At 41.2% G+C, this 12,848-nt stretch overlaps 1 protein-coding gene across 10 annotated transcripts in view; it reads right to left on the bottom strand.

Annotated features, from left to right (window-relative positions):
- MPP6 (membrane palmitoylated protein 6) overlaps positions 1-12,848 on the bottom strand; it is a 299,774-nt gene that overhangs the window by 254,186 nt on the left and 32,740 nt on the right. For 7 of the 10 annotated variants that reach the window (XM_029589113.1, XM_029589111.1, XM_029589117.1 and 4 more), the window contains 3 exons: positions 9,748-9,853; positions 9,006-9,052; positions 4,671-4,721 (listed from right to left, as the gene is read on the bottom strand). In XM_029589113.1, coding sequence (XP_029444973.1) covers positions 4,671-4,721; positions 9,006-9,018 — 64 coding nt within the window. In that variant the 5' untranslated portion in view covers positions 9,019-9,052; positions 9,748-9,853. The remainder of the gene's footprint in view (positions 1-4,670; positions 4,722-9,005; positions 9,053-9,747; positions 9,854-12,848) is intronic. The other 3 variants (XM_029589121.1, XM_029589119.1, XM_029589120.1) reach the window with 1 other exon arrangement.

Raw genomic sequence — 12,848 nt, 5'->3', positions numbered from 1 at the left:
TCCATGCAAGTGAAAGATGTGTTGAACAAAGTTTCGCTAACTCAGGTGCAGATGGGAGTCCAGGAAGGGAACTGAAATACACTATCTTAGAGAATCTGTCCACAATCACACAAGGTGGTACTGCCACTAGAGAGAGGAAGGTCATAAACAAAATCTGTGGCCACATGGGTCTAAGGTTCTGTGGGGGCCAGGGAAGAACTGTGAAGGTGGTGGCAACCACAATTTTGGCTGGGTCCATAATGTGTTATGGGGGGGTTCCAGGATCCCCTCCTTATCGAATGACTGGGAGAGTGTATCCACGGATTGGCACTACAGCTAAGTCAAATCGATTGAACAATAATGACCAGTGGGCTTGCCTGGGGATCAGCCTTTGAACCTGTGCCAAAGGTTCAAGGCTCTTGTGATCCGTATAAAAAATGGTTATTTGGCATTTGGTCCCCTCCAACTGATGCTGCTGCTCTTCCAAGACCAGTTTGACTGCTAGCAGCTATTGATCACTGATTGTATAATTCTTCTCTGCTGGAGAGAATTTCTTAGAAAATTAGGAGTAAGTCACAAGAGTACCTTTAGTGTTATAGGAGAACAGCGCTTACCCAGTGGGTAGAGGTATCTACCTCCAGAATAAAGAGAGGAGACTGATCTAAGTGATGTAAACAGGTATCAAAGGTGAGCTCCTCTTTTAGCTGTTCAAAGGCTCAAATGGCATCCGAGGTCCTATTCCAGGTGTCGGCATCCTTTCTAGTAAGGGCTGTGAGTGGGGCCACCAAGGTGGAATACCCAGGTATAAATGGTCTGTAGTAGTTTGCAAAACCCAGAAAGCATTGAAATCACCTTGAGGCCTACCAGCCCAGGCCATTCTGAGATGGCTTAATTTCTTAGGATCCATCTTATTATTTATTTATTTAACAGTTTTTTATACAGACCTTCATAGTAAATTACCATATCGGATCGGTTTGCAGTTTAACAAAGGGAAAAAGAAAACTAGAGTAACAAATTCACGTAAACGAAAGATAACAATAAGTAGGAATAAGTCAAAGTTACAATCAACAATCTTGAAGGCTTTGATGTGACAATATACTCCAAAAAGGGGCGTTCTTGATCGAAGATACACTTCTCTAACCGCGCAGAGATGATGCTCGTGTAGCCTTTGCAGGACCCATTTCACATGTCGTCTGTGCTCAGACAGTGATTTTGAAAATATCAGGCTGTCATCTAGGTAGACTACCACTTGGGAGTAGAGGAAGTCCCGAAATATCTCATTTGCCATAAACTGGAAGACTATGGGGGAATTGCATAACAAGAAGGGCATTACTAGATACTCAATTCATGACATTTAGTACCCCATATAGCAATTTGTATCATTGCCCAGTCAATATGGGACTGGTGACTCAGGAACCAAGGCAGGACCAGAATGATTGCATTGATTGCTTTGGGTAACATGTAGAGTGATTTGTTCTTCATATAAGACCCCAGTCTGTAAGGTCAGTGGTACTGTAGTCTTAGTAATCTGTCCTAGCAGAGGATCTCCATAAATGAAGTAGGGAATTAAAGGGTACTGTTGGTATGATATAGTGTTGGATCAGAGCCTCATGGATAAAGCTCCCTCCAGCACCTGCATCCAGGAAGGCAAGAGCATTGAGGAGGATGTCTCTGCAAGACAAGCGAACTGGAACCAGTAATTGTGGAGAGGTGCAAGTATGACCTAGGATGCCCTCTCCCACCAGGCATAGATCCTTGAGTTTCCTGATTTGTAGGGCTTCGCCTTGCAAGATGGTCTGGCATAGTGCAAAGTAACCTACATTCTTTCCCTGCTAGGAGGCACCGCCTTGACTTGAGCATACTCTCTCTGGGAACGGGATGAGCCACTCCTGGAGGATCTGACCTGCTTTTTGCAAAAGTACAGGCAAGTTTTTTATGAGCCCGGTTGCACCACATTTAAGTCTTCCGAGTTCCTGCAAAACAGACAAGGCTCTCGCTTGGTGGGGGGAGTATATGGTACACTTTCTCGCCTTGGCTTCTGAATTCCAGTGAGGCAGCAACAGCTTGATGGCAATTTCAGAACACATTAAGAACAAGCTGGCTGCCCAAGACCTACCATCAAGCCTGGATGGACTAATCAGTCTAGCCATACATATAGACCTGAGGTTCTAGGAATGGGCTAAAGAAAAAAAGTTTTGCCCCGCTCCCTTTTCTTCAACTTTTCAGAAGCCAGTGACTAATTGTTCCCCTCCTGAGACTAGTTTACTACAAGCAGAGCCTATGCAACTGGATCGTTTCCAAATCTGATGAGAGTAGAGACAGACTCTCAACCTATGCTTCTACTGCCTTGGTCTGTCAAACAATGGTGCCTGCAGCTCAAATTTCATCAGACACTGGTTAAGGAAGCCTCTACAGCTACTGGGGTCCCCATCATACCTCAGGGCAGAGGCAAATAAAGACTGGGCGTGGCAGGTTGGATGACTGGTGCTGAAGCTGGTGTTGGAACAGGTCAGGCCGCAAAGCCCTAAAGATAGCCAGACATGGTATTCAACTAATCCTGCTGCTGTGGAGCTGATGCACTAGGCCAGCAATGGTGGAGGCAGGGGGTGAGTCCACAGAGCTCATGGCCTCAACAATCTGTAATGCATACGGGGTGACTTAGGTGGATCCTTGGGGCAGCAGTAATGGCTACAGTCCAGAGACACACCAGAGACAAGGTAGACAGCAAGCTTACGAAAATCAGATGAGAGACAATGTCAGGGATGGCAGCGAGCAAGAAGAGTCAGGTCCAGGCAAGAGGTCAGATCCAGAGCAGCAAGCAGAGGGAGACATGGATATACTGCAGAGAATGCAGGAGACCCATTGCTGAGGCAAGGTCTAGATGTCTGAAAGGCCTTTGTTAGGGCTGAAGCCTATGACGTTATCCATGGGTCTTTTAAGTTTGGGTGGCCACATATGCGCCTAAACAGAGGAAGGCTGGTGCGAGGATGGAGGCATAAATGCCATGCAAATAAGGTCTGCTGTTGCAGTGTTCGGGGGGGGGGGGGGGGGGGGGGGGGGGGGGGGGGGGGGGGGTGGGGGGGGGTGGGGTGCAGGCTTGCAGGGACGTCCCGCGATGCAGCAGATATTTCATTAGGTTTTAAAAATATAACTGTCTTTCTTGATTTAATGTTCTTGAAGAAATGGCTAACTCTAGGATGGCCAGTAGATTTTTGGATGCTGTGTCATCCTAGAGTTGGAGTTACCTACAAAAATCCCATTAATCTAGCCATATTCTGAATTTGGTATTTACTAATGAAATTGCAGGGGAGGGTATTTCTATAGATAATGTTTTGGCAGTGCTCTGGACAAATTGCTTTTTTTTTTTTTTTTAAATTGAAGGGCATGATAAAGCACACAACCCTTCATCCAATTTTAAAAGAATCTGTCCAGTGCACTCAGAAGATCAAGATACCTTCATTAGTAAGTGTTTAGTCAATAAGGATCTTTTGGATAATAAAACTGTAGATAAGATGGTTAATTATTAGAATTCAGGAATTATTATGGGCAGCCTTGCACCTTATAACATGGCTCCATTCTCAGATCATAAGACATATGTTTTGTTTATAAATGATTTTAGATAACTAAAAAGGTCCACGATACTTGAATGGAAGTGGAGAAATGTTAGGACCGAGGCTGCAAAGGCATAATAGAGAACACAGTCAGCCTTCTATAAGGTGGCCATTAATGTTAGGAACCAACCTTTTATTAATGAGCAAACAGAGGGATCAGTAAATAAGTCTCAATTATTTACTAAACCGTTTTAAATCTAAATACCAAGGCAGCTATAGAAGTTCCTATGCCCATTATGATGAGTTTCCATTGTTTTTTCCTAACAGAGATGATTTTAATAGAAAAAAAACTTTGGATTTAAATAGTTCTCCAGTGAAAGGGGAAGACTTAGAGTTATTGTGTCAATTGCCATCTCTACTTGGAACCATTGCATGTGGCTGGTGTAGTTAACATGGGAGAGCTTTTGTTAATGTACTTATAAAGAAAGCAGAAGGATCCAGTTTAGGAGGTCTGAATCCCAGTCCCATATATTGTGCATCACTATTTAAAATACTTGCTTATATTTGTCATGGCAGATATATCCATCCCTAGAGAAACATGGTGTGAAGTGAACAAGGCTAACCAGTATAACCCCTTGTTGAAACAGTCCTGTAATTTGGCATATTCAGAACACTTGAGTTAGATTGGGAGAGATGCTGCAAAGCCTAACCTTACCCTTGAGCTCAAAGGATACCCACAGCATGGTCATACCTTGAAAAGGGAAGGACATTGGAAAGAGACATCAAGAAAGAACAGTCAAAGAACTTGGCCATCAACATGTCTGAGCAAGGCCTATTCCCTTCCCAGAGTACATCCAAACTGATTCAAAGAACATACACACCAAAACACAAGGCTTTAAAAGCTTTACTCACTATTCTGTAGTCTTGAACAGGAGATTTCCCTAAATCAAAAATAGTGCCTGTGAGGCCCAAGTATACAGATTGACTGCTGAAATAGTACTCCCAGTAGACGCACTGTGAGGAGCACTGGCAGTGAGATTCTAGAGCTCAAGAGAGCGTCTACTTCTTAACTAAAGCCTGCTTTATTTTTAAACTGAAGAGCAGTTTATAGGAGCTGCCTCTGTTATGGCCCTGACTTACCACAGACCAGTAGACAGAGGGTAGGGAAATTGCAGGAGGAAGGAGGTGGGTCTGAAAGACATAAAAATGAGTACTTCAGATTTTATTGCTGTTTCAAGTCACTCCATAAATTAAGGGGTAAGGGGGTGGGATACCTGCACCAAATGTTGAAACCCTAATGTTCCATCTCATAGCCTCAAGTTCAAAAATGTTAATTTCCTGCAAATTCCAAACTGGAGAAAAGGATGTAAACTGAAAAGTCATAAGAGAATGCGTTCTGTGATGGGGGCCGAAATACAGAACTCGGCACAGACGGAGGTAAGGCTGGAGAAAGATTACCTGTCATTTAGAAAAAAGGTAAAAACATGGCTTTTCAGGCAGTAATTATTTTCTAGGTGTTGGTTGGAAATGGAGGAGTGTAGTGGGAGGTAATCAAAATATGGCTGGTGGCAGAGATATGCAAGTAATTGGTCAGTTATATTTTTATGTAAGGGTAAGGGAGGATAGTGAGGGAGGAATTAAATGTGTTTTTAGGGTAGATTTGGGTTATGGGTTTTAAAGTTTTATTGTTGAAATTGTTTGTTTTTATTTGTTATGAACTGCCTTGATCTGCTTTGTAAGTTTGGTATATGCTGTATATAAATATTAAATGAAAAAAAATGAAATGAAAATTTATAAAATAATTTATATCACTTTTCCAGGAGAAGAGTTCAAAGTATGTAACATAGTATACATATATACAGTGGGATCGGGTACATAGGTCAAGCTACAGCATGTATACATACATTTGGTTAATAAATATCTGCATATGTAGAAGTATAAACTACATTTGAAGGGCGTGTTGTGGTGGCAATGACTCAGATAGGCAACTGGAGACTATCAGAGACTTTGTGACCTAGAGTATGGTTTAGATGACACAAAACAAGGATCCGCAGTTGCTTTGTGTTCCAAAGGCTGCTATAAATATCCAGGTTTTCAGTCTCTTCCGGAACTTGAGGTCTGGCACAAGCTTGATGTTAGAGGGTAGGGACCAATCCTATGAAAGTTCTCTTCCTAGTACTGGAGAGCCACTTTTTCTTGGAGTTAGTGAGCTTAACGTAGTGAGCACAGAGCAGCAGCAGCAGTATGTGGTGTGAGCCGGTTGCAGAGGCAGGGGGTTACCCAGCCCTTGAGGGATTTGAGAATCAGGAATAAGATTTTAAATATTATACAGTAGTGGGTTGGGAGCCAGTGGGGTTCTTAGGACTGGAGTAGTACTTTCTAACTTATGTTCAGCATAGCTCACATTGCAGGTATCTGTTTAAACTTTGTTGGTAGCCCAATATAAAGGGAGTTGCAGTAATCCAGGTGGGAGGTTACACAGGCCTGGACAACTTTAACAACCCCATTTTTGCAACAGAAGGGACAGAAAACACAGCTGGAGAGTTTGAAGGCAGATAGTTTTGCTACTGATTGTATCTGACTTTGCTGGTGAGTTGGGTCAGTAGGATGAAACCCAGGCTCTGGACTTTGTGGATGAAGGAAAAGTTATTCCTTCCAAAATCACTTTAGAGTGAATAGGGCTGTAGTCATTCTTTATGATCCAAAGCATTTTTTTTTTTTTGGGGTGGGGGGGGGGGGTGTTAATTTTAGTTTGTAATGTAGCCAATAGTTCACATTGGTGATTGCCTGGTCATAATTTGGGCTTAAGGAACCAGCAAGTTTGATGTCCTCTGCATAGATGTGGTATAGAATATATGAGTCCGATTAGTTGGCCAAATGGAGCCATGTAGATTTTTTTTTGATTTGTATTCTGCTTTTCGGGCACTTCAAAGTGGATTACAATCAGGTACTTTAAATGATATTTCCTTGTCTCCAGTGGGCTCATAATCGTAAGTTAGTACCTGAAGCAATGGAGGGTGAAGTGACTTGCCCAAGATCTCAAAGAGTGGCAGTAGGATTTGAATTCTAGTTTCCCTGGTTCACAGCCCACTAGGCTATTTCTCCACTCTTATTTAAAAATTCTTTTAACCCACATATTCCATTGGGAAGTTCACAGTGGCTTACAAAAATGTTACATGCACAATCATAAAAACAATTATAACAGTTACATCAAGTTAACAAGTTAAAAGAAAAACAAAAATTGACCCAAAATTAATTTTAGTAAGCCTGCTAAAAAAGTTACGTTTGTAGGGTCTTCTTAAATGTTCTGGTAGATGATGCCATGCGTATTGAATCTGATAAAACTTTTCTATAGTCACGGGCAGGTCACAGAAAAGGCTCTGTTCCTTGTTATTTCTGGTCTTGCAACCTTGACTGTTGGTACTTCCTGTATGTTTTTGTCCATTGAGTGAAGCTGACAATGGTTTATACAGCTGAAGTATCAATGTAAGCCTAGTGGGAGACTCATTGAGTAACACATTCAATTAAGAATTTTGAATTTAGATCTCCAGGCAATGGGCAGCCAATGAAGCTTCATAGGAGTGGGAGTAGTATAGTATGGTCTCAGTTTGGTTGCTGTGAAGATTCTCACTGCAGAATTTTGGACAATTTGTAAGGGACTTGTTGCAGAGAGTGATAGTCAACATACAGGGAGTTACAGTGATCCAGCGAGTTGAGTATCAATGGTTGTATAACAGATAAAAAGTCTGATGCTTCTAGCAACAGTTTTAGGGTTTTCTTTAACTGCAAAGTATAGAAGGATGTACGATCCACATCAGAAATATGTTCAGTCATTGATAGAAACATTGGAATAACTGATTGTATTCTACCATTGTTTTATTGGAATTTTTGGTTTTGGAGTGTAATAGAGGTTGAATAGAGGATGAAGGGTTTTTGAGTTTTGAAAGTAAGATAACTTCAGTCTTGGAAAGATTTAGTTGAAGCCTATGATGTATTAACCATCGATGCATAGAGTGACTATATCGAGGGTATTGTTCCAGGAAAGAGAATACAGTACAAAAGAATGAATGTGATCAGCATAGAAATGGTAATTGACCTAAAACAGGAGAAAAGTTTGCAGGGGGAGTCAAGTAAATATTAAACAAGATGGATGAAAGAGCAGTACCTTGGGGAACGCCGGCAGCGATTTGAAAAAGATTAGAACATCACAAACCTATCTTGACTTAGTAAGTGATCTGATAAATGCCTCTGGAGGAGAGACAAGATAGAAGAACTGAATGGACTATGTCATCAAAGGCACCTGGTATATCAAGAAACAAGAATATAATCTATGTTGGCATCAAAGCCTTGAAGGATTGTGTCATAGGAAGATAAAAATGCTGTATCCTTTCCTGAAGCCATGTCGGTGGTCTAATACATCGTGATCTTCAAGGAAGTCTGTTAATTGATGAAGAATGACATTCAATGAGTTTAAATAAAAAATATGTTGAAAATCAGATGGTAATTTGTCAGATGAAGGGTGGCTTGAGATGTTTTATTTGGAATTGGAGTAATGACTGCTTGTTTTATCAATACAGATACCTCACCAGATGTAAGGAAAAAACTTACTATGGTAGCCATGTGTTGAGAGGCCTGCAGTGGCTTGCTTTAATATTACTGTGGGACATAAGTTTAAAGGACAAACTGAATTTTTCATTTTAGATATGATTTTCAGTATTGTATTTGGGGGGTCACTAATGTGAAAGCGTCCCATTTAATAATTGGATTTGGGATTTGTTTTTCAAGGGACATAGGTAGCTGAGCGCAATCATGAATCTTACACTTTATTCTGTTTAAAAAAAAAAGTTACCCAATTGGTTGCAAACATCTACAGATGGCGTTAACTGGTTGGTAGGTTCTTGTGTCATGGATTTAACTTTATTAAATAGTTAAAGGCTTACGTTTTAAAAGTGATCTAAAAAAAAATTGAAGTTTTAGGCTGGATTTGATTCCGTTCTCTTATTGTTCTATCATATATCGCACACATAGGTTCACTTATTTATTTCCATAGCTATTATAACCATATTACCACCTTTATTCTACCTCACAAGTAAAGTTTGTGGCCAACCATTTATTTCCCAAATTCTATATATTCATATACTATACATCAAAAAAATGCAACTTGTAAAAACTGATGAGTAACTACTGATTAAAGGAGTCCTGTAAGTCAATGCAACCTAAAAACAAATATGATCCAAAAAAGATCAAAATATATTTAGAAGATACCCATAATGAAAAAGAAATTGGAAAAAGTCTGATTTGTTATTCCAAGTAAAGATGTTAGAAATGGAAACATGCTATCAAATTCTATTCTAAAGAGTAAATAATTAACTTGCATGGAACACTAGGGTTAAAGATAAAAAGAACATCAATAAAAGTTTAAACAAGATAGTGTGATGATTAAACAGAAAAAAAAAATGAAAGATTTTTTCTAACCTTTTATGGACATGGCACAATGCTTCTATCTGATCCTGTAGTCACTACTACAATACAAAATTGTAACCAAATGATTTAAAATATTAAACTGTTGAATATATTCATTTATGCATCCTATGAATAAGAACAAAAATAATGCTACAGTGTATACTAAAACATGCAAATGTGATAAAGTTGCAGTAGTTAATTCTAAACCAGTAAATCAATATGAAAAGAATTTAGCAAAAAAGTTTTCATAATTTTAAAACACTAAGTTAGATGTTCATATTCTGCTTTTCCAAATTGTACATCTGCTTAGTAGACTACACAGTAAATAAGAATAAAAGCATAGAAATAATCACAATGATTAAAAGATAACACAATTCTGTCACAAAATGCCATCCTCTCTGAAAATCTCCAACCCTACCAAACCCAACATGGAGCAAAAAATTAAACCAAAATACAAACACACAGAATTGCACATATAGCTATAAAATCCCAATAAAATCCATGGGTACTCCCCACCATTTGTACACAGATGTGACTGATGTTCTTTATTAAAGCAACAATATGATCAAGAGAAACAAAGAATCATTCTCTGCATAGAAGTGTCAAGGACCAAAGACGATCAAAATCTGTTCATTGGTTTCCCAGCTGATAATAGAGCACATGATTTCCCCTTAAAATGCGTTCTTTCAGAGACAGCACCAAAAAAAATGTGTTATTTTCATGGAGGAGCTCTAAAAAGAAAAACCACACTTACCTGCACCAGAATTTGAATTGGCAAAAGGCATGTTTTTAAATCAGTGGTACAGCAAACCTTAAGCTGTGTGAAGTTTTCAGAGACCCTTACCCACGAATATATATGTCTGAAAAACATTAAGGATCCTAAATTAACATGAATACTACATCCTAATTTAAAATGCATTCTACTAAATGTGTTCTAATCTAATACACACAAAAAGATGTTCTGAGACTTGAAAAATTCAAACACTCTACTCCAATAAAAAAATAAAATATTTATACTATGTGCTCCATTCTCAGAGCCAACTCTACAGAGCTTTATTTCACCAGCAAGTCAAAATGTACATACAAATCTACCACTGTTCAGGGTAGCTCAAACCTGAAGAATTATATATCAGAATCACATATCCAATCTCCCTCCCCCCCCCAGCAGTCATCATCACTCCTGGCCTCCCACAGTCACATCCGTGGTAGAAGTACGTGAGACACTGGTGATCAGAGTCAGCAGTAACTCTAAAGTGTGTATAGGCCCATGTACCAGCACATGAACCTTGCCTCCTCACAAATTTTCAATTTGAAAAAGGGGGCCAGACTGCCCCAGGAACTGTACATGCACACCAGCTCACAGTGCTACACTCTGTACAAAACCTCTACCAGCTGTGATTAGCTGTACCCCCACATACTTCATGGTCTCAAGATTACCCTTCACAATTTGAGTTTGCAAGTGATATTCATAAGAGATGGGGCAGCTAAGTATAAATCCTCTACTAAATTAAACTGACTGGCTGATTTGAGGTTTTAAATCATGTAAAGCTTCCTGTGTGGTTAATCTATCCAGGTCCCACTGTGTTTTTAAAACGTTTCTTAAACAAAGAACAGAGTACTGTAATTTCTAATATTAAATCTCTTAAGGAATATTAGGAACATTCTTTACTGTTGGTGTATGTTTATTAACTCCTAGATAAATCAGGCAGGTCAGTAAAACCAGCAACTTTCAAACCAAAAGTTATGGTTATTTCCTGTCTCACCTCAAGTCTCTTTCCACACTGAGCACTTCCTGGTCTAATGTTTTTAAAACAGGTGGTTTAATGCTCAGCCAAAACACCAAGAAAGGACCATCCTCAGCACGACTCGCCCTTACATTTGATCTTAAATCAAAGGGAAGCCATTTCCTACTGCAATAACGTGAGGAGTCAAGATCTGCGCTTGGCTCTTGCCATCCCTCCCAAATAAAATGACACATTCTTGGCGTTATAAAAGGCCACAGTTTATTAAACATACCCGAGCCCAAACAATAAACATCATGTCAGCTGAAACATTCCCCCACACCCCCTTCGCTTATACCCTCGCTCACCACCACATCCCAGCGGTAAGCGATATGCCCCCCCCGCCTCGTCCAGGCGAAGGCCAGCCATGGCCTTTGAACTTTAGCCACCTAGCTCATTCCAGCCTTCTCGTGCAGCAGCCCCCCCAACTGCATGAGACTCGCCCCCCATGTCCTTTAAACATCCAATTATTTACAACATTCAACTTGGGCTCGGGTTTCCGCCTCCACTGCGACAATCTGCAAAATTGCTTTTCCAATCAATTACCTATCAACCGTTCATAAAAGAAAAGGGTGGGAGGGAAGCCAAACCGCTGTGCAACCCTCTCCTCTCATGCCCTGGTCCGTCTGGCAGGCAAGCACGGCCAGCGTCAGCAATTGCCTGCCAGACCCACCAATAGCACCGCCATGATTCGAATCGCTGGCGTTGCGCTATTGGCCCTGCTTTTGCTCCGTCACCCCCTCACCCACCTCCCTCGACTCGCTGCCCCGCGCCTTTCCCTCAGTTATTGCGCGCGGCGCGAGCCCACACCGCCGCATATATATATTGGTGGGAGCAGTGAAGAGATCATATACACATCAATCTTGCCTTTAGCATATCTAGATCTAAAGTGCTGTACTTTAGTCTAAAAGTTCCTTTATCCAAAAACTCCCATTACACAGAAATCTTGAACTTTGGCCCAATTTCTGTTACCTGAAAATATACAATTACTAAATAAACAGATGCACTTTGTTTCTTTTTGAAGATAGGAGGGAATTTCCTTTATCTGGAACAACCAGGATCATCCCAACCCTTTCTACATAGGTGGGGAGGGGGAAGAGAGAGTGAGAGCGAAGATAACAGGCCATTTACAGAAACAGCATACCTAACACATTCATGAGAAGACCAGTTCTGACCGCTGGACAAGTTATTAGAACAAGATTTTACAGTAAAGAAAATTCTTAGTCTATTACATTTCCCAGGAGTCATGACACCTTGGATATAGCATAGCTAAGGATCTTCATTTTCTTTTTTTGTATTTTTCCTGGGAATTTATCAGGGTTTATCATGACACGAACAAAACTGGGAGAAAAATCAGTGGAAAAAAAAAATAGAATTTTCCACCGATTAATCTTAAATGTGCTACTTGCTAAATTCATGAAGTGCCCCCTAGTCCTTCTATTATCCGAAAGTGTAAATAACCAGTTATACCCTTTATTCCTCTGGAGGAGAAGGGTCTGAAGGGAGATCATCCAAGTCCTTGGAGGAAGACTCCTTCTGATCATCCCCACGGGGGGGGGGGGGGGGGGGGGGGGGGGGGGGTGTGCATAGGGACCCTCATCCACATGGTATGTCACAGGGGATAGAGCCCTAGGTGCTCAGCCAACATCCAGAGGTGCTGGCACTGATGGAACTGGCCTCTGATCCCTCCGGCCTCAGTGGAACTTCCTCCTCTGAGGAACCAGCGATGACCACCGTATTAGTAGGAGGTGGCCCCGGTGCCGGCCCGGAACCAGAAGTCGTGTGGGTCAGTAAGGCACCGATGAGCACATTGAGCTTGTCCAGAAGCAGGTATGAGAATAGGTGGTACCGGCTCAGTCAGTGCCACAGGACAGTGGCCCTGCAGCACCCACTCAACTGCCAGCTGGACCAGACACTCCAGCTCCTCCTCGAACACTGCCAATGCCAACTCCAACTGGGAGGAAAGAGGGGTGGGCCAGATCTTCTTCAGACCCTGGGGAGGGGGGTGGGGGGGGGGGGGTGGAGAAAAAAAAAAAAATAAAAAAAAATAAAAAATCGGTGACTGGCACCAGGA

Source organism: Rhinatrema bivittatum, chromosome 2 (genome assembly GCF_901001135.1).
Source record: "Rhinatrema bivittatum chromosome 2, aRhiBiv1.1, whole genome shotgun sequence".
NCBI lineage: Eukaryota > Metazoa > Chordata > Amphibia > Gymnophiona > Rhinatrematidae > Rhinatrema > Rhinatrema bivittatum.
This window is presented reverse-complemented; position numbering and strand designations above follow the sequence as displayed.